Here is a 22079-nt window from a genome sequence, read left to right on the forward strand (position 1 = left end):
TGATCATGTTAAAAGTGTTGCTTTGTAATTTTTGCATATGACAATTTCTATAAAAAGTACAATAATTCTTTTACATTCACAGTGTGGTCATTTACAAAGTATCAACTGTGATAAAACTTAATACCTGACTGAGTGCTTCCATTATTTGTGGGATGTTTGAATTTAATTATATTCTCTTAAAGCTTATTTTAAATAGTTCCTTCAAAATCCTGGCCCCTCCCCTTTTGTGAATTTTTGATTGTCTCTCTGCTTTTTTTTTCTATGCGTTGTTAACACTGCGATTTTAAAACTTGCTCATACTACTTGATTTTTTTTTTTTTTTGCTTCCAATCCAATACTTTCTCTTTTGCTTTTTTTAAAAGTGACTTTTTGTCACAAGACTGTGTGAATGCATGTTTGAAAGCTTATTTCAAGCATGCATAATTTGGTAAATGTCTGGAAGCGAAAATAGCAGCTGCTGTTAAAAAAAGGTACATTTTTACAGAATAGAAAATTTTTGTGCCAAAGTTGTTCTGACGATTTTAAAACTGCATCAGCACCCAATTCATTAAATAGGTTTTTTTTTTAGAACCATTGAGTGTAGATGGAAAATTGAGACAGCTATTTTACCTTACCTCTTCATAATTTTTTACCAGTGTTTAAAGAGCGTGCGTCCCATCCTTTGCATGCCCCAGAGAAGCGTTTCTCCTCTCTCTTGTAAAGTAGCGATTATGTGATTTACGTTAGTCTGGCTTTGCGATACAGATATGTTTTTTATATACATTAACAAGTAATATTCATTTGTTTTCAATTATGTATAATTTAGTTAAAATTTTATTGAGCATAATTTCTCTTGTTGTAAGAAGTTTATGTAAACTTCATGTTTGTCAGATTTCCTGAAAACTAACCCTCATGATTGGCTTAAGGAATTACTTGGTTTGAAAAATATTATAGACAGGCAGTTTGGCAAGTGCCTTTTTTTAGATTTACATGGCTGGTAAACAGGAGCTAAGTCACACATTACAAATTAGAAGAAATAACATTTTCAGTTATTTTTTATTGTGCTGTAATAAGTGTTAGAGTATTGAATAGCATTCTTGTGACATTTAAGAAAGGCTGGTATTGGCTCTTCTGAAAAATGCACAGTCAATGTTTTTTTGGTTTTTTTAACCAAAAAAAAAAAAACCTCTTCTTGCACTATCTTTCGAGAAGAACCCTTTTCAAACAAAAATAACTTTCCTGGTGATGATAAATAATTATATCACAAGATTTTAAGCATACTTTTTGGAATTATGTAATGTCTCAAGGTAAATCACTTAATGCTTTGAGGGATAAACATCAAGTACCTGAGTGTAAATAATTTTAAAGTTCATATTTTAGTCTCTTGTGCTGCCATGAGCAGGTAAAGGGCATTAACTCCAAATTTTTCCATTTTTGTCATCTGCTGTACGTCAGCTTTATTGTACAAGCAGACGTACTTGTACAATAAAGCTGATATAATACTTATTCTGTTTCCACTGAAAAAAACATGTGAAAAACCACCTAGTTTCAACATTTCGCTAATGTTAGTATTGAATCTAAAATGCGTTTCTTCAACTGTCTTGGAAACTTGTTTCTGCAGATACTGCCATTTACCTGCCGACGGCAGTATGGAGACTACTATTTAAAAAATAGCTTTTGTATCCTGAAGTCATTTGTAATGCATGATTAAATTAATTAACAAAAAAAATTAACAGATTACGTCAATTTTTGTGTGTTAATCAGTAATATTTTTAAGTGTACTTAGGAATGGAAAAATTTTGCACTTCTGCTTTCTATCTCATAGACACTCATTGTCACTAACTCTAATGCTTAAAACTTATGTAAAATAACATACTTGATGCAATTTTTACATTTCATTTGTTAACTCATTATTATAAATGCGAAAGTGTTTAAAATCAAAGCATGTTTTAAAACAAATTTCAATTAATTTTACTGTTAAAGATTCTGAAATGTGTGAGATTGTTCATCTTCATAAAAGATCTTTTTCTCTTCTCTAATTGGGGAGTGGGGCTGTTTTTTCTTTTCTTTAGAAATTTTCAGGGAACATTGTTATTTGAATAATTAAAAATATTTTGAGAGTAAATCTGACTTTTGCGTGTTTATTTTTCAGGTTAATAAAGAAATTTCCAAAGACATTGAAAGGCTAAAGTTAGACAATTATAAATTTAGGTAATTTAAAAGTTTTCCTTTTTTTTTTCTTTTTCAAACATTTTGAGCATATTCTAATGTCCTTCAATATTTTAGCAAAACAAATGAAGAATTGAAATCTGCAAATGCCGAATTGTCTGAAAAATTGAATAGAAGGGTGCGTATGCTGTTTGATTTTGATATTTTTTTCTATTAACTAATTCTATTTGTATTCTAAAAGTTTGCACTTCCTATAATTTTTAAATACAGCATGCATAAAGAACCCTTTTTTTAAACCATTGGAAACTTTGAATAGATTCTCAAACTCTATTTATAATTTACTTATTCTGATTACCCATGGGGTGAAATCCATACCATTTTGCATGGCAAATATAAATATCCACCTTGATTACATATGCATTTAGTTTTACTCCTTTAAACATTCTATTTACTTACTTCATGAAATGTATCTGTTCCTTAGCAGTTGTCGAGGAGTTTATTAAAACTTCATGTGAAGGATTTAGATTTTTGACATTTTACGCTGTATTTTTAGAAAAAAAAGAATGGTTCAACATTTTTTAAAATTGCAATTTCAACCCCCTAAAAGCATTCCCTTTTGCAGGTCTTGTAATTTGTATAGATCACATGATTTAGTTTTTGCTCCTTAAATGTGTTTAAAATTATATTGACCTGTTAATAATTAAAAATGTTGCTGCCACAGATAAGTGACTTCAACGAGCTGGAGAAAGAACTGTCCGAGTGCAGAACCAAGCTTGCCGCTGCTGAAGTGAAACTGAAACAATCATCTGAAAGCGGTGAAAGTTCATCCCAACTAGAAGAAATTTATCATCAAAAAATTGAATTAGAAAAGCGAATATCTTTAGTAAGTTTTTTTTTTGCAAATTTACAGTTTTGATTTTCTAGTGAACTACTCTTGACATACGTGAAATACACCGCCAGCTCAGTCATTTCTAGCCGAGGACTGCAGTTTCGTGCTTATTAGCACTCATCAGCCCGGCATAGGAAAGTGACTGAGCTGGAGATGGAAAACCTCTTAAGAAAGCCAAAAGTGCGAAACAAACTGGTAGCTAATATAGAATTAGCAGACCAGACGAGTGTCCGAAGCAATGGTTTCGGTTCAACTCGAAGATTGAACCGAATATTCAGTAGAATATCAGTAAATTACTGCCCATTAGCCAGGGCTAAAGCAGAAATACGTGAAATACATAATTAATGAATATTAATTAATTATTTTAATGAATATTTATTAATTATTTATGAAATACATATTTAATCAGTAATGGGCGGTAATTTACTGAATATACCTTGCCTCTTGTTCAATCTTCGAGTTGATCCGAACCATTGCTTCGGACACTAGTCTGATCTGCTAATTCTATATTAGCTACCAGTTTGTTTCGCACTCTTGGCTTTCTTAAGAGGTTTTCCATCTCCAGCTCAGTCACTTTCCTATGCCGGGCTGATGAGTGCTAATAAGCACGAAACTGCAGTCCTCGGCTGGAAATGACTGAGCTGGCGGTGTATTTCACGTATTTCTGCTTTAGCCCTGGCTAATGGCGGTAATTTACTGAATATACTCTTTACATGCAATTTATTTAATACTATTTAGGGAGAAAAAATTTCTTGTCTGTCAATTTTGTTAAAGGCTCACTATATAGACAACCTTTGTTCATATATGTACATAACAGGATATAATGGTACAGATAATTATCAGAATTTCCTAAAATTATTTAAAATACTAATCGAAATAAATGCTGTGAAACATCTCAAAAAAGTACTTTCACTGTCCAAATGACTTCCTGAAAATCAAGATAGTAACCTACAGGATATTTAAAAATTCATTCATCATTTTACAAATAAATTGTAGTATTTTCGTGTTATTCTTAATAATTGAAATTTTTAATTAGAAATGAATAATAATCAAAAACAAATGATTAATATGATTTTTCAACTACCAATATCGTAGTTCCAAAAACGAGCATTGAAAATATCATCTATTACGCTATTTTCAAAATAAATATTGGATATACAGTTGAATACTTGCCTATCTTGAATGCTGAGGGGACAGAAAAAAAACCAAGAAAGACAGGTTTCAAATTATAGAGGTTTTAATTTATACTTGATCCAGGGACTATGAATTGTTTAAGCAATGCATACCTTTAAATGAACGGAATAAAATTATAATATGCGCGATAAAACTAATTCAGTAAATAATGGCCTGACTTCAGAATTTTGTGTAGAGGGGTTAAAGAAGCTATAACAGCATTGCATAAACAAAATTTGAACAGCAAATATGTCAATAAAAGTCTTTTCTCATAAGCTTATTTTGGTTTATGAACCAACTTCGGTCACTTGTCTGGTCAGTGCTAATTCTGTATTGGCTACCAGTTTGTTTGGCACTCTTGGCTTCCTTAAGAAGTCTTTCACCTGCAGCTCAGTCACTCCTATGCCGGGCTGATGAGGGCTAATAAGCACGAAACTGCAGTCCTCGGCTAGAATTGACTGAGCTGGCAGTGTATTTCATATATTTCTGCCGTAGCCCTGGCTATAGGGTTGGCCGGATTGGACCCAATTGGGTTGGACCCAATGGGTTTTTTTGAAAAAGCCCATTTAAAAAAACCCATTATTTTGCCCACTTTTGGGTTTTTTTAATTTTCTGAGAAGTTTTAAAAAAAAATTAATCAATTTAAATACTTTCACAATTTAAACTTCTTTTTTATTTGTTCTTCACCACAGACAATGGACATGAAAATGAATATTGAACTTTAATAGTATTTCTTAACTCTTAATGGCATTAAAAAAATACTTCAAAGATTTTAAATAAATATATTTAAATTTTTTCTTTAACTGGTCAATAAATAACTCAAATTATCTTGACTAAGTCCTGTAACGTCTGATTTTCTCAATATTTGTAGATTGTACAGAGAAAACTACTCTAGCTAAAAGTCTTTCATTTGAATTATTTTCTGCAAACCAACATGTCACAAATCTCGAATAAACAAGAAATATCTTTTAAAAATTAACTTAACAGGTTTTACAAACGGTCGAACAGAATAGGATGTACAGTATTTTCATTATCTTACGAAAAAGTTTAATATTTCTTACTCTGTACAAAGAAATAGAAAAACGGGCAACATAAAATTCAAAGAAATGTCTTGATTGAGCTGGAATTCAGTAAAAAGGGATTTAAACTACTTGAGGTTCTACAGTAGGTTTGCATAACAAAATGGAATACAATAAAGTAGAATTCAAAAAAAAAAGTAGTAATTAAAAACGAACTAACAAACAATAGATTTTATCACTCGAGTAGTATCTTCGCCTTAACTGTTGACAATCATGGAAACTAAAAAGTCTGAAACTTCACCATTCCTGGTTTTCATTGTCTTTTATACTTTTCTTCAGAAAACGCTGAATTTTTGAGCTTTTTTTACCCCAAGACAATTTTTGTGCTTTGTCCATATACTTACGCTACAATATGCTACAAGTACCCACGTTCTCCCCCAAAAAGAGACAAAAAAACCCACATTTCTTTTAAAAAACCCAGCTTTAGTTGGGTTTTTTTGGGTTTTATTTAAAAAAAACCAAAAAACCCTGGGTCCGTGGGCTTTTTAAAAAAACCCGGGTTTTTGCCAACCCTGCTGGCTATAGGGTGGTAAATTACTGAATAACAGACCTTAGTTTTGGAATCTGCCTTGTATACTATTACAGTGGAAGACCAATATAACGCACACCTTGGGGCCAGAGCTTTTGCGTTATACAGGTTTTTGCGTTATATAGGTCATTTCACAAATTTTGAAACTAATATTCAGAATATGTCTATATATTAGCACTTCAGAATGAGTTTTATCTGCAATGAGTATTAAAGCACCAATATTACAATTAGTCATTCACAAATAAATATGTTTCACAATCAAAAGAAAGTGCATTATCCTGCACTTCTGTTAGCTTCATCGTTTGCATAACAGCTGCATTTTCAAGAGCCATCAGGTATTTTCTGTTTACTATGAGTACTCATTTTCAATTTAAAAGCTTTGAGTTAAGATGGAAAGATGAAAAACTGTCCCAAAATTTAATTTGCCTAATAATTTTTATGTTTGCAAAGCAAAACAGAGAGAGTTCTTAAACTTCAAAACCTATTGCTTACTTCTGAAAAGTTGTGCGGTTTATAGAGAATTGCGTTATATAGGTCGGCGTTATAACGGTCTTCTACTGTATTTTGCATTTACTTTTTGTTTCTAATTATTTTTTTAACCTTCTTGTGATAATGTGTTTGTTGTGAGTTCAGTTAACAAACAGGAAAGCAAAGTAAAACTGTATAAAACTGAAATTAATTAGATGAATACCTTCAGAAATATGTATTTTTACCGCATTTTCTTTGCAGCACAAAGAATCAATCGATAAGTTGATTAACGAACGAGACCAGATGTCCGAGCAGTATCAGCAGTACATCCAGCAGCTAAGTCAGCAAGTGACCTCGCTTCGAGATGAAGTTAGTTTTACACATTCTCGATATTTGTCTGCTCTTGTTTGTTGCCTCTTTTTTCCTTTTTTTAATTGTCCTTTTTTATCTGTTGTCAGATCAAGCAGTTGTCCAGTGAGAAAGATATGATGTCCAAGGAGAGAGATAGTTTGTTGGAACGTTTGGAGTCTCAGAAGAACATTCAAGGTAGTTACTTGAAATTTTAAATTGTTTCCTGATTTTGAACTCTTAAAAATAGATTGAATAAACTTCTTAAGCCAAAAGAAGTTGAACCAGACTTGAATTTTAATTTATCAGTTGACTAGAATTAGTAATTACACAGTGAGAGTTGAAAAATGTGTAAAAATATAGGTGATGATAAATTTATGTCTCCAAACAATCCTCATGTATTTTTGAAAACTCAGATTATCCGAAGAATTCTTCGTGATTAAAATTTTACACGATTCAGATGACATAAGCACATGCACCTTTAACTAACTTCCTTGTGCAAAAAAAAGAAAGTAATCTCTTCACAGAAAATTTATCACTCAAATTTCAATAAAACTTAAAATTTTAATTTCGTTTGAACGAAATGTTGACAATTTTTTCCCACAATGTCTGTACGTATTTGTATGTAAATTTGTAGGCAACCAAAAAATGCATTTTAGCTAGCCCCGACTCCATTTCGACAAGGTCCTTACTCTTAATGTCCTCTGTGCATGTGTGCAAATCTCGCTAACACAAAACGATTAGTGGAAGAAGGTTTAAATTTTGTATAAAGTACATCTCGTAAGGTACCAAGTTGTTGGAAGTTGGACACTTCCTTCTTTTTCATTGCAATTGGATATTCCCAAAGAGATTGCTCGTTCTTTATTGTGGGAAATCAATGTTAATTTCAAATCCACTCAGGTATTACTAGTGGTACCCGCACGGCTTTGCCCATAGTTGAAAATTAAAAGGTCATTCTGTTCGCCTGTATATTTACAAATAATGGATGACGAATTTCTCGACAATTGGCTATGTTCTTTCGCTCTCCCATTCCATATCATGATAATTTTGTAATTTACTCATCTATCTTATGATAATTTTGCTCCGGAAAATGTTCTTAAAATTGAAATAGAAAAGAACAAAATCGAATTTTTGAAAAATCGCTTCGAGGTGCACACCCCCGTGCTACAAAGTAACTTTGTGCAAATTTCATGAAAATCGGCCGAACGGTCTAGGTGCTATGAGCGTCACAGAGATCCAGACATCCTCCAGACAGAGAGACTTTGAGCTTTATTATTAGTAAAGAAGTTAGTCTGTAATGTATGATCCATTTCATTCACATCTTGTTGTTGACAAATATTTCGTGCCATTTGGCAAGTGTTGTTGACACCAATCTCTTCAGAACGTTTCTATTGCTTTATTGCATGTAATTAAGGGAATTTTACAGATGCGGAAGATTTTTAGTTTCTGATTTTAATGCAAATGAAGGTTTTTAATCAATAAAAATGTAAATTATAAGTTCAATAATCCACCTCAAATTAAGCGCAACCTGGTACTTATGAGACTTGGATTTTCGAGACTCTACTGTAGTTTATTTTCTCAAAAATAAAATTTCTAATATTGATATCATCTACTCTACAGTAGATGTAACAGTTCATAAAATATATTTATGCTAAATGAATATGTTTTAACTTTTAACAACTGTTTTGCTCTCTGTTGGTTTTTTGTAGTTCCTTCCATTGCTTCCGGGTTTTTTCAGTTTTTTCTTCCACCCCATTGAAAGAAATTGATTACTTCCGGAAGAAATACAACCCTGATTCTGTATTTTGACCATCATAACAGCTTACTGTAGGTTCTAAGCAAAGTTTTGCTGTACATGTTTCAAATGAAAATTGTCAAGTTCAAAACACCAATTTATTTCATGGTAACACTAATAAACATTTCTGGGAGAACTTGCTCATGAGAGTGCACTTTGCATTTGGTAGTAAGATAGTTTTGATGGTCATCTGTTTTTTGTATTTAACAGATTCCACCGTGGAAGATCCATCCGAATTCAAAGTTCAACTGAATATTTTAGAAAATCAAAAGGAAGAGCTCAGCTTCAAATTAGAAAATCTGGTAAATATAGTTTTCTTATCTGTCTATTACATTATTTTATTGATATCAATGGGGGCAAAAATAATTGTATACTTTTGATTATTGTTTGGAAAAAAAAACTCATGCACATTGAAGTATACAGGGATATGCAAACTGCTTGATGAACAAATGCAGAAATGAGCAATAAACTTTCATTTTGTGCTAGGAAACTTTGAAAAATGTATCTTTAATCCTTGAATTTTGTGGTTTATTTTCAAAAAATTTAAATTTAAAACGCTTGTCAAGATTTTTTTGCCATCGATTTTTTGTGGTGTTTCTCCTATTTTATTTTCATACTCAAAAAATCCAATTATTTTGATTTTTTTTTAATAACATCTTTGCTAAATTTAGTGTATTGAAGGAATAGATTATTTAAGACTTCCACTTATTTCAAATTTTATAGTTCATAATTAGTTTAATTTAAATCTTAATTTTACAAACTTACCAACATCAAGCTTGTGCTTGCCCAAAATCACATGCCATGTTTGAAGTTTCAGTCCTTTTACATCTTGTAAATTTTTCAACTATTTTTAAAGTTGAAGGCTATTTTAACACGAACTACCATAAATCTGTTTATTGTATTCCTTATTTTAATGGTATATATATATTTTTTTATTTAATTTATCTTTATTAAACAGTTGGCCACAGCAATCAGCATCATTATATGCAGCTTCAAATAGTGTCGCTCTTGTGTATGACAAAAAAGGTTATTAGATACCAAACTTTTATGGACATTAAAGATGCAAAAATCTTTGCTCATTTAAAGCAAGTAAGCAATGAGAAAGTATGCAATTGTATGTTTCTGAAAGTTCCATCGCCCGAAATTTTGAAATGAGTGTTGAACTTACTTTTGAAAATTGGGAATTAATGATTGTTCTACATTAGTATATAATTTTTTAATACTATACCCATTGTTTAAGTAAGCTTTAAATTGATATTTTTAAAAATTACAAAATCATTATATTTCAAGTATTACTTTGCCAAAAAAAAGTTTACGTTGAGTAAGGAGAGAGATTTCATGTTGAGTAAAGGGAGAGAATTTCTGCAGATGAATATGGCCAAGCGAGGATAAAAACCTCTGGACAAAATCAATGTGAAGAAGGAAGGTTACACTGACTAAGGAAAAAGCAGAACAAGTGAATTTTTGAATTTGATTTAAATCATAACTAAAGTCACTGATTTAAATCGCTGACACCCTGTTTTTAAGCTTTTATAGAGTGATGTGAAAGGTTTTGTCTAATCCTGAAACTTTTATACGAACTGAAACCAAATCAGCACTTAAATTATTGTCAAAAAGTTCACGCTTTCAAATAGTCCCGACTAGTCCTTGTAAAAGCTCATTTTATCCTTAAAGTCCTTGAAAGGATTTTCAATTTTGTGTATGAACTTTGTTTGTGTATAAATATGTATGTGTGCTGATTAGCTTGGAAAGATGGAATAATTTGCTACCATCCAATGAATTCGCTTGGATATGTTTTAGACCTCCGTCAACAGCAACCTGGAGAAGCGAGCCCTGGAACGAGAAGAGAGGATTGCCGAACTGGAAGTCCTTGTTGCCCGCCTGAAAGAGGATCAGGTGGACCAGGGTCGCCTGGTAGAGACCATGCAGAGTGACAAGGTGGCTGCCAGCAGAGCCATGGCACAGAACAGGGAGCTCAAAAAGCAACTAGAGGAGCTCCAGAGTGGCTTCGTGGAGATGGTGAGTTGTTGTGTTTGGATTAAGAGCCTGTGTAGCAGGATGTAAAAAAAATCATAATTTTTATTAATTCAGAAAAACTGATTTTTTCATTTAACGCTAGGACAGCCTATACTCCGTTATAGTAAATATTACAAATTCTGTAAATAGTAATTATTGTAGTAACGTAACCTGTAAATAGTTTCCCGTAATGAATATACAACCCCTTTTCATTCCGCTAAAGTATACGACCCCCTATTTCCTTTTCCTTCATTGATAAAATTTGATAACGGTCTACGCATTTCGGGAAGCAGAAAGAATGTTGTGGAAGCTTCTTCGATGTTTATAAAGGCGTCCTGCGTGATAAAAAGTAGAGTTTCGATTGAAATTTCAAACTGAGAGCGTATTTGCTCTGTTTATAGCGAGGCATTTCACTGTGTTGTTTTCGTATTTGGAAGTAAATACGTGTGTAACCGTTGAGTTTACGGTGTTGAGTGATATTTGCTTAATTGCTGATGATTAATTTAGCAATTGTTAACGATTTCTACTGTACATAGTGTAAATAAAGCTCCTGTGTTTTTATCAAGAACTGTGTCTTCATTTCGAGAAGTTGGAATCCTCACCGAATCCGTTACTAACATCCGGAAACGGTCAAAATGACCGTTCTGTAATAGAAACTAAATGTTGTATAATAATGTGTACAACAAAAAGAGCTTTTTATGTTAGCTCTAATATGAACTATAACTTATATAGTTTAACTTAAAACATTCAGATGAAACAAATAAGAAACATCTTTCATGTGCGCTCGGCTCAAATCCAGTGGAAGAAATGTGACTTACGCTATTAAAAAAAAAATTTGGAAAAAAATTCGAAAACTTGATGAATATTTTGCTGAAAAAGGAATCATTGAAAATCAAACATTTGAAATCACTACTTTTCCTGCCTTTCGTATGGAATTATTCAACCAAAATATAAACAAAAGGAATCTACTGCAATTTGACCATCATCAGCCGTTCTAGGCATATTAGAAATTTGCATAGAAACAAAATAAGATAAATGGGTGACTTTATGGTGGAAGATGTTTATCAATATTTAAACAAAGCCAAAACACGTCCAAAGCATTAGATAAAACCAAACAATTTTGAGCATATTTTTTCTTTTACGGTCAAAGCCATTCTAGTGTTAAATTAGATTTTTTTTTATTTTGATTTTTGTTATAACTTTGCACAGACCTTAGAATGCAAAGGTTCTATTAAGTTGAATTTAAAAGTGTACACTTTTGAATTCATTAAGTTGAATTTAAAAGTGTATCTAAACTTGGTACTTAAAAAAAAACTATTTCCTGATGGATTTCCCAACACCCAATTTCAGTGCCTATGCAGGCTTAATTTAAAAAATTCCTACTTATATTTTTTAAAATCCCTTTTGCACTTGAAACTTTTGCTGCTAAATTTATTCAAGCTAATTTTCTCTAGTTTCACGCATAAGTCACCCTAGATTTTATCTTTCATCATCATGCTATCTAACTTTGACCAAACATGATGTTAAATACAAGGATTATCATGCAGTTCCAGCATGTTGCCAAATTAGGAAATTGTTAAATAAGTGAAAAAAATCGAAAAAGCATTGTGCTACAATATAATTAAAGTAAAAAACAACCTACGTAAATAAAGTACAAAATCTCAAGAAAATACAGCATATAGCTATTTCAATGCCACAGTGGAGCCTGCAAAAAACTCAGAACACTACAAGAAAGTCATGCTAGAATTGAACGTCACCACAGTGACACTAGTATTTGTACCAAACGACGATATAAGAGATGACAACCACCGTTTTTTTGCATTGGTTTTCACTGTAATCATAAGAAATCATTAGTTCTTCATACTGATAAATCTATGTTTTTGTCAATGTACCCTTTTTTTACACTAGACACTTTCTTTGATTTGGTGTTCAAATATTTCAGAGCAATACAAAGTTGGAGCTTGCAGAGAAGCTCCATTCTGAACAGCACATCTGCAAAGAGCTGGGAGAACGTCTCAGCCAACAAGAGGAAGAGCTCCATGACCTACGAGAACAGGTAACCTTACTTATGGGTGCATTATGATTAAATACCGCATTCACCAACAGGTGGAACCAATGCCTATTTATGTATTATCAATTTTTCCAATATCAAGATTTAGTGTTGTCCTAATTTATTTGAATTAAGTATTTTTTGGATTTCAATCTTTGTTTTAATTACCCTAAAATTTTCGTTTTTTTTACTCTGGGACTTTTTATATAAATAATAAAATTCACGTTGATTTAGATCCCAGCTGTTTATACTCTTGTAAATGATTTTTTTTTTAAATCAATTTTACATTTTTGACATATTCAACAGCTGACCCAGAAAGATGAAGAGCTGCAAAATCTAGAGAAGTCCAACACAAAGGGCATCTATCAACAGAACCAGATTGCAGACAGGATGCGACACTACGAGGCTCAGGGACATCTGGCGGAAATGTTGCAGAAGGAACTGCATTCTGCCCAAGTATGTATTTGTCCTGAATCAGGCACTTCCCCACTAAATGGAAATAGATCTAATTGTTGAGGAAACCCCAAAAGAAAAGTTTTCTTTCAAAAATCCTTCACTATAAGAACCTCAATTATCTGAAACTTTAATTAAACTGTAAAAACCATTCAAAAAAGTTCTCAATATATGTTTGATATTTCATGTCACAGTACTAAAGGCTTTACGGGCAAATTGAAATACGTTAATTATTTGGAAATTATTTTAGTATGGGTGGTAATTTGATGCAAAAATCAGATTGGACCGTAAGGAGTGTTTAAACTCCTCTCTAGACATTGGTTCTGTCAATTTTATAAAGTTTGAGCATAACTGTCATTCAAAACATTTCAACATAAGCCATCAATAAATCAGTTATTAAAACTTTCTTTACTTTACAATGTTTTTAATTTTAATCTACTTTGAATTTTCATTTACAATTATAACAATGTATTTTAAATAACAAATACCCATATGTCTTCTGAAGAAATAAAAAGTATGAATCCCGTAAAGTGGTTAAAAGTCCATAGAATTTTAAAACTGAATTTTCACGAATCTAACTTTTATTACTTTATAAACAGAAAAAGTTTTTTTTAATTAAAACCTTGAGCTACATAAATTTTCCTAGCCTCCTATAAAATTTCACATATTGTCGTCCATGTATTGAGCATTTTATATATATTTAAGAGGTCTTAGTAAATGTAGGTGCTTATTTGTGTTCTGTAGGAACAAATAAATTCCCTGGTTCAGCAGAATTCTGAGCTGCGCATGGCCATTGCCACCCAGGCCGAAGTGGCGGTCAGCGACGAAAACCAGAAAGAAGACAAAGATGCTTCCAAACGAAATGATTTAGTAAGCAGTTTTTTTTTTTTTTTTTAAATCTTATTTGTGTATTTAAACAATATTAATGGCAGTAGTTTATTTTATAAACGTGTTTTGATTACCTTATTTCTCAGTCTATTGTTATTTATTGGGTCAAAATTTGCGAAACACACTCAGATATGACAGAAAAAGATTCAGGTACCGACGTATGCAGGATGCGGATGCTCCTTAGAAAGTCCTTTAAAATGCTCTCAGTTTCATTTTGCTTTTGAGGGCCCTTAGAACTCCTTAGTTTTAGCTTTGACTCAAGTAAAACAAAATTTTTTTAATCCATCTTCGTCATACATGTAGCTCTGAAAATCATGGAATAGCAGCAAGCTACTTTAGTGATTAGTCTATCTGTGATTCCTCAGCCTGCTACACAAAACATTTAGATAGATTGGGGGGGAGGGGATAAATACCTTGCTTGGAATAAATACAAAATTGCAGCCTCGCCGTATTTTCCCTTTGCTTATCACAGAATATTCCATTGAGTCAACTAAAAAGACACTTCCTTTAAATTGTTTCCCATTGCGTCTTTTTTTTTTGCAAAACTCATATAATAATATGCTAATATTTCATTGATTCACCGAAAAGGAGCTTCAAAACAGTCTTGCTGCACAACGGAAATACATTCGCATCACTTCCTGTAGGACACTCGGTACATTTGGAAGAAAACTATAACGCTTTGGCTATGATTCTTAAGGAAGTACACTATCGAAAACATCAGTGCTTTTACCAAGCATGTGAAAAGTTAGTGTTGCGCAATGTATTTCCTCACATTTAGTTTCCACACAAAGCTAAACAGTTTCTATTTTTTTGAAGTTGAATTTGGTAGGAAAGAAAAATAACAGTTAACTACAGTTTTTAAGGTGATTTGCTTGAATCACTAATTGCTTGAAAAATTATCCTTGATTTAACTATCATGTGACAATGGATTAAACCTGTATCTTTGTTTTGATAATAGTTCTCAGTTTTAATTTCCTGAAATTCAATCATTCATTTAATGCAGCATTTAAGCCGAGATTAAAAATTCTTTAGCAAAAAAGCTAAAATTGGGAAAAAGTCTTTAGCAAAATGCTAAAATTCAGGCTTGACATCTTTGAAGAAATAAATGCCCAATAGGTAATATCTTTTAAAAATTTGAAAAGAAAAATTCAGAATTGTTCTTCTTATTGAGGAAGCAAACTTTTTTTTTTGTTTGAAAAACCCCAATAATGCATTTTTTAGGGGGATAAAATGCCCATTAAGACAAAATATTTTTCAACTTAATAACAGTTTATACATATTAGATATGATTTATAAATACGATTAAGTTCAATATCGTTTCCCTCTCTCTGATTGTACACCTTTTTTTCCCCCTTCTTTTTCTTGTTATATTGGAGCAAAAAAAAGAAAATGCTTTGTTCCATTTTCGCAATTTTGATAGTATTTTGGCATTTTGAGAGAAATGTGACCGTAGCGGAAACCCTGCTGTAATGTATCTTTGTTAATTAGTTATGAATGATGTAATGACATTGATTTATCATTAATGAAAATGAAAGTTTTCCTTTCGTATTCTAGGTTGCTTCCTTATCTGCTTCCGTTCGGCAACTCGAAATGGAAAGGAACCAACTGATGAAGCAGTTAGAGGAGCAAAAGTCAAATCGAACAAATTTGGAGGAACAACTAAAGAAAAAAGAAACTATGCTTGATAACAGTAAGTACTCAACACTAACGGTGAAACACACCAATATCGACAGTGACAAAAGGCTTGGGTTTATCAATAGATCTATTTCAAACAAATCTAAAGAATTTCTACCCTTATATAGAAGTTTGGTTAGACCTCATTTGGAGTATGCTGTTCAGTTTTGGTCTCCTTATCTTAAGAAAGATATTAATGTAATGGAAAGGGTTCAAAGCCGGGCTACAAGGCTAATAAATGAACTTTCTCATTTAGACTAAGATTCCAGGCTTAAAATGCTAAAAAATGTACAGTCTTGAGCAAAGAAGAGACCGAGGGGACATGATTCAGCTGTTCAAATTTATTAAAACGAAAGATGCTACTGGGCTAAAGTTTAGCACTGAAGACAGGACAAGGGGTCATTGTTTTAAGCTATTTAAATCTCAGGCTAACATGGATATTAGGAAAAATTATTATTTTAGCAGGGTAGTGGAACCTTGGAACAGCTTACCGGAAGAGGTGGTAGAGGAAAGGAAGTAGATAGTTTCAAGAGGGCCATTGAACTTCATTGGGGATTGTAAATTGACTAGGACCAGCTTAGCTGGCCCAGACCCTGTTACTGGTCTTAACCTTTGTATTTGTATAAAAAAAAAAAGTAGTAAATTTTATGTTCTTCGTAATTCAATTAACACGCCCTTGTGTTGCCAATTGCTTAATTCATTTTTTATTCTGTCATTGAAAATTATTTTCACCCAGAAGACCAATTGCATTGTTGTATCATTTGGAATAGACCAATCCTCACTGTGAGTTTCATGCCCATAGCAAGTCTATTGTGACTGACATATTTTGTTGTTGTTGCAGCAGGTGTGAGATTACCGCTATAGAAGCTTTGATTTTTTTAGGGTAATATTTTATTTTCATGACATGTTCTTGTTTGCAGATGATGGGGAAACCATCGACATAGTGAGCAAGGACGAGTATTCAATGATGAAAAGAGCTATGGAGCAGTTGGAAGTAAGTTTTCAAAATGTGACCTTTCCATTGGTGGAGTTTTTTTAAAGTTCTATTAAGTGTGAAACTGTTTTGAGACCTCAATCCTGTTAACATCCAGTATGCCCACTAATCTAGGAGGAGTTCTCTTAGGATATTTTTAATAAAAATAGTAACTTTGTTCTTAAATTTGAAACATTTAGTTTTGCAACATAATTGAATCAATTACAGGATTAAATTATATTATTAAACAATGCACTGCTTATTTGGTGTATTTATAAATCTAAATGTTAACATCTAGGAACGATTCAAGCAGACAATGAATCGGATAGCGGAACTCTCCGACGAACGACAACAGCTCGAGCATTTGGTGTTGCAGCTGCAGGGAGAAACTGATACCATTGGTGAGAGGTTTTCTACTTATACTTTAGGACCTTTGAAAAAAATTATGAGGTTTCACTCTTACATCTAGAGCAGATTGTTTTCAAAAATTAAAAGTGTGTTTTAATTGGTCAAGTGGTAACAAAACTGATGTCTGAAAGTTTGAATGTTCTGAAAAAAAAACTTTAAATTTTGAAAATCTAGTACATAGGCTGAAAATAATTTCAGGGTGGCGACAGATCAGGGAAATCAGGGAGATCAGGGAAAAGTCAGGGAACTTTATTAATCAGGGAAAAGTCAGGGAAATATCAGGGAATTTTGAAAAAATAACAAAAAATCAGGGAAAATTTATTTTATGAAGGAAAAAAAATTTTTTTTTGCTTTACAAAATTAAGTATTTTAATTCCCTACGCATTTTCCGCCAATTATCTGCTCAAAAAAAGTAAAATTAATGAGGTGTGATTATACACTGCCGCATATTTGTGCATTTTTTTCCCTCAACGTCAAAGTATTGAATCTTACTTATTCCCCACAGGATGAACTTCCTAAGATTGTTTCTGTGTCTGTTAGGTTGTTTATTTTACCTAGCTTAAAATTTCCTTTTACGCTTTCAATGCTACGTAAAATAAACAACCATACAGGCAAAGAGGAAGCCTTCATTAATGCCTTAGCTCCTTTGCCTTTATTCCATTGTCTCGAAGTAATTAGCATACTGTATTTAGAATTTCAAGAAGAAATCTTTGGTTTTTGAATTAATACTATAAAAGCTTAAAAATTATTACTTCTTCCTGTTTTTAATTTGATTGATAAAATTGAACTTTCAATAAAAAAAACTTTGTTTTTTGCCGTTATATTATTTGTTATCACCGCAGATTATAAAGGTTTTCTTTTCTTCGGACATAAGTGATTCTTTTATTTTATAACCAAGTTGTATTCTTCTTTTATATATTTTGAAATTAACTAATTGCTTTTTTATTTCTTTTTTCCCCTTTGCATTTCAAAGTTGTTTGTTACAAAAGCGATGTAAGATTTTTTTTCATTACATACTGAAATCATTTGAAATAGAGTTAACTAAGTAACTTAAGTAAATATCTTTATTTTTTTATTGTTAAAATGCTGTATTCATTCATTAAAATCTATGTTCTTGATTAGTGAAAAGCTCCATATGAATGGATGTCAAATGGTTTCATCTGTTTTGCATAAATATGTCAATTAGTTATATAAGAATAACTACATTACTTCTATTATTTCACTATTGCTTGTTATTCTTGCAACAATTATTATACTGTTTGAAAATTTAGTTCAAAATAATTTCAATTACTTTTTAGTTCTGTCATAAATACACATATGTTTTTAAGAGTGATTTTAATAGTTTCTTAAAATTCTTATGCTAAGTGGTTTCTGGAAGTAAAGTTTTTTTTTTTAATTCTCTATAATCTTTCCATTGTAGAAAAATTTAATATTCTATTTTGTAGCGTTTTTTTCCCCCCAAAAAAATGACTTGATATGTTTTTTTTAACCATTTTATTAAAAAAGTAGCATTTTTTAAAATATACCTTTAGTTCAACAACTTTACACAACTTAAAACGTTTAAAATACTGCATTTTATACAAACATACAATGGATTTCAAGTAGAGCAAAGAAAGAAAACCATTATCATTGGTAACGTAAATCAGGGAAATTTGGTGAACTTAATCAGGGAAATCAGGGAAAAGTCAGGGAACTTTTTTTCACAGTTCCTGTCGCCACCCTGAAATAGCTTTGATTGGATTGTTTCTTTTTCCCTCATGCTTTCTACTAATTATCCTTCTGTCATAATTTTTCAAAAAACCATTGTTTTCCATCATATAACAGGGCATGCGCTTAAAACATTTTTTAAGTTAGGATTTTTTCCTTATTGCAAAAAAAAAAGTACAATGTTAGAATTTCAAATATAAAAGAAAACTTTTTGGCATATTTGGAGAAGATTTGAAACCTATAATTTTTTGTACCAGGAAAAGTTTCCTTTCTGAAAAATTTATTATAAAAAAAAATGAATTAAAAAAAAGTCATCTTTGTATGTTTGCTTCATTTAATTTTTAAAATTCACTATCCAGTAAATCTATGTCGCATTCTCATGTTAATGAGGCAGCATCATCAATTATATTGAAAAGTATACGTTTTGTTTAATACAAACAAAAGGATTCCAATTTCACTCTATGTGTATGAACATGAAATCAGTAAATTTTTAACTCTGGCTTAAATTTGAGATAGCACTAAGCAATAGTTGCTGTCTTAACTTATTTCCATATAAAACTCTAGTAACAGTCAATTTGTCAATCTATTAATCAACTTAAACTTGACAGTCTGAAACGTATCAAATTAAATAGCAAATTATTGGAATAAATTTTGAGTGTTTTGAGTAAAAGACATTTACATGCATAAATTTAACAAATTTAAATTTCGAGGCATAGGAGTTTGTTTAATTATAATTTCTTAATTTATTTTCAGTAGAATATTGATTTATTACAAGAATATAAATTATTTATTTTTTAATGATGCTTTAAACACTATAGAAAAGAAAAAATTCTTAAATTCAATTTATGGTCAGTTTCTGAGTAATAAATCTGTATTATTTTTACAAAATAATTAATTTAAGTATATTTATTATTCTCATTCTTTTAAGCACTTCATATTTTTACAAAAGATAAAATAAACTTGAAACAACAAGAATTGAAAGACTTTATAAAATTATACATCTCTGTTATGTTGTCAAAAAGTATTCTAATTATAATATTTTAAATAACTTTTTGTATTGTGTAGTATTTAAAAGGTCCAAAAAGTTTGCTTTTTCGTGTATTGACAAGTTCGATGCTCATAAACAAAATCCTTTTAGAAGATATAGATATTAATTGCAAAGTATGTGTGAGAGTATTGAGTTATTTTAGTTAGTACTTTTTCGTAATTAGAAAAAAAACAAGCATTTGATTCAAAATATAGTTTTTTAATATGTTACACTAACATTTTTGTATTGTTCTCTGTCTGTTTTAGATAGTTTAAAAATCAAACCAGATAAAATTTTCTAAAATACTTTATTTAATTTATAGTTAATTGAATTCAAATCTATGCTTTCTGTGTGATTTACTCCTGATTTTTTCTATTTTCTAATCGTGTTCATGATACTAATAAGTTTTAATTGCCAATAAATTGAGGTTCGCACTACCTCTGGCCAGGGCTTCTAAAAATACTGGCACGCACTTATTTTGTGCCCCCTGCTCCTGAGCAGGGTTCGTACGCCCTTGAAAAACCTTGAAAAGTGCTTGAAAAAAAAAGTTCATTTTCAAGTGCTTGAAAACCTTGAAAAAGTTTTAAAACCTTGAAAAAGTTTCTTAGTGCTTAAATTCTCCCAAAAATCAACGAATTGTGCTTAGAAGTTTTAAAAAAGTATTTCACCAATGCAATTTTCTGAACATGTGTTCAGTATGCAACATCGCGAAAAATTGCTTCCGTGTTTGGGATTTCAATCCTTTTACATCTTGTAAATATTTTGATGTTTTTTACAACCGAAAGATATTTTGACATATGGTACCTTAGATTAGTTTATTTTTTGTTTAATTTCATTAATTAACAAAGAAATTAATTTGGAAACCATGACAACATTGACCTTACTCGGGTTTCGCGGAAAATTGCTCTTGTGTTTGAAATTTCAATCTTTTTGCATCCTGCAAATATTTAAATATTTTGACTAATCAAATGTTAGTTTCGCATATGCTACCTTAGATTAGTATATTTTTTGTTTAATTTTAATAAAAAAACAAATAAATTTATTTCATGGGAAACATGCCACGTCGAACGAACTCAGACTTTGCGAAAAATTGCTTCTCGTGTTTGAAATTTCAATCTTTTTGCATCTTGCAAATATTTAAATATATTCACTAATCGGATGTTATTTTCATATTTGCTACCGTAGATTAGCATATTTTATGTTTAATTTCAGTAAAATATAAGTTTATTTTATGGGAAACATGACAACATTAAACTTAATTCGCGAAAATTTGCTTCCTTTGTTTGAGATTTCAATCCTTTTGCATTTTGTAAATATTTTTATATTTTTGGCAATTAGTAGTTATTTTGACACTGCTATATCAGATTAGCTTATTTTATTTTTTATTTTAATAACTAAAGAGTTAAAGAATTTATTACCTTGGTCTTGTTTAATTATTTGCTAATTTATTTTTGCAATTTTGAATGATTATCTTTACCTAATTTTTGGTCATAGCAGATTTTTTTTTAAAAAATTTAAATTTCAGTAGTTGAGCACCTAACAAATTAACTTAAAGTTTGTATTTTAAATATAAAGTTGATTTATATAATTTTATTTATAAGTACATCATTTTTTATGTCTGCTAAAATAAATAAGGTGTATAACAGGGGTGGTTGTGTTATGATTATTCACTTGAAATTCAGTAGTGTTCGTTTTTATGCTTTTACCTCCCTATATCTCCAATTTTCCCCTTTTCCTCAAATGTTCAAAATTACTACTTTATTAAGGTTGTGGGTACTTGGAGCTTACCGAAAGAGGCTTTAATCAGCAAAGGGGTAGATAGCTTAAGGAGGGTTATTCATCTTCATTTGGATCTAATAAATTCACCAGTACAAGCCTAGCTAGGCCCAGTGCCTGTTGCTGGTTATCAACAGGCACTGGGCATGGTATTTCTATGCAAAATATTTTGACTTAATAAACTATTTTATGAATTGTATGCATAGCAAAGTTGTTGTTGTACATATGTATATTCAAGTAATAGGGGTCTTAGTTTTAAAAATTATTCCCCCCCCCCCTCGCCCCATTTTGCTCTTTGAAACTTTCAGGTAATTTTTTATGAACTCACAAATCACCTGAATATTATTGCCTTTCTAAATTTACATTCTAATTTCAACAATAACCCATTTTTTCCCAAAATAAAACTACTTTTGTCATAATATATGTCAACTTCTTGTGAATCTTTTCAATTTCGAAATATGGCTCTATAAATCTGAACTTGCACTTTTATTGTCTATTGCAAGTTAATCAATGAAAGCTGAATAGGCTCAAGTTTGCATTCACAGTATTTATCACTGCTTAAGCTGCTTTTGTATATTTTGAGGTGTAGAGACTGGACTGTGGACTTTCATAAACTTTTCTTACTTCCTAATTTTTAAATTTACTCAAGGACAGTTGAAATGCCTTATTGTCTGAACA

The 22079-nt window shown here is 31.2% G+C and overlaps 1 protein-coding gene across 1 annotated transcript in view; it reads left to right on the plus strand.

Annotated features, from left to right (window-relative positions):
- Positions 1-22079, plus strand: part of LOC129222600 (golgin subfamily A member 2-like) — a gene marked incomplete at its 5' end in the record, with an annotated part of 44207 nt that overhangs the window by 18020 nt on the left and 4108 nt on the right. The window contains 13 exon segments of the mRNA XM_054857115.1: positions 2132-2190; positions 2266-2326; positions 2870-3031; positions 6548-6655; positions 6745-6832; positions 8640-8731; positions 10230-10448; positions 12388-12501; positions 12802-12951; positions 13693-13818; positions 15391-15526; positions 16431-16504; positions 16782-16884. Of these exon segments, the coding sequence (XP_054713090.1) occupies positions 2132-2190; positions 2266-2326; positions 2870-3031; positions 6548-6655; positions 6745-6832; positions 8640-8731; positions 10230-10448; positions 12388-12501; positions 12802-12951; positions 13693-13818; positions 15391-15526; positions 16431-16504; positions 16782-16884 (1492 nt within the window).

This window comes from Uloborus diversus, chromosome 5 (assembly GCF_026930045.1).
Source record: "Uloborus diversus isolate 005 chromosome 5, Udiv.v.3.1, whole genome shotgun sequence".
NCBI lineage: Eukaryota > Metazoa > Arthropoda > Arachnida > Araneae > Uloboridae > Uloborus > Uloborus diversus.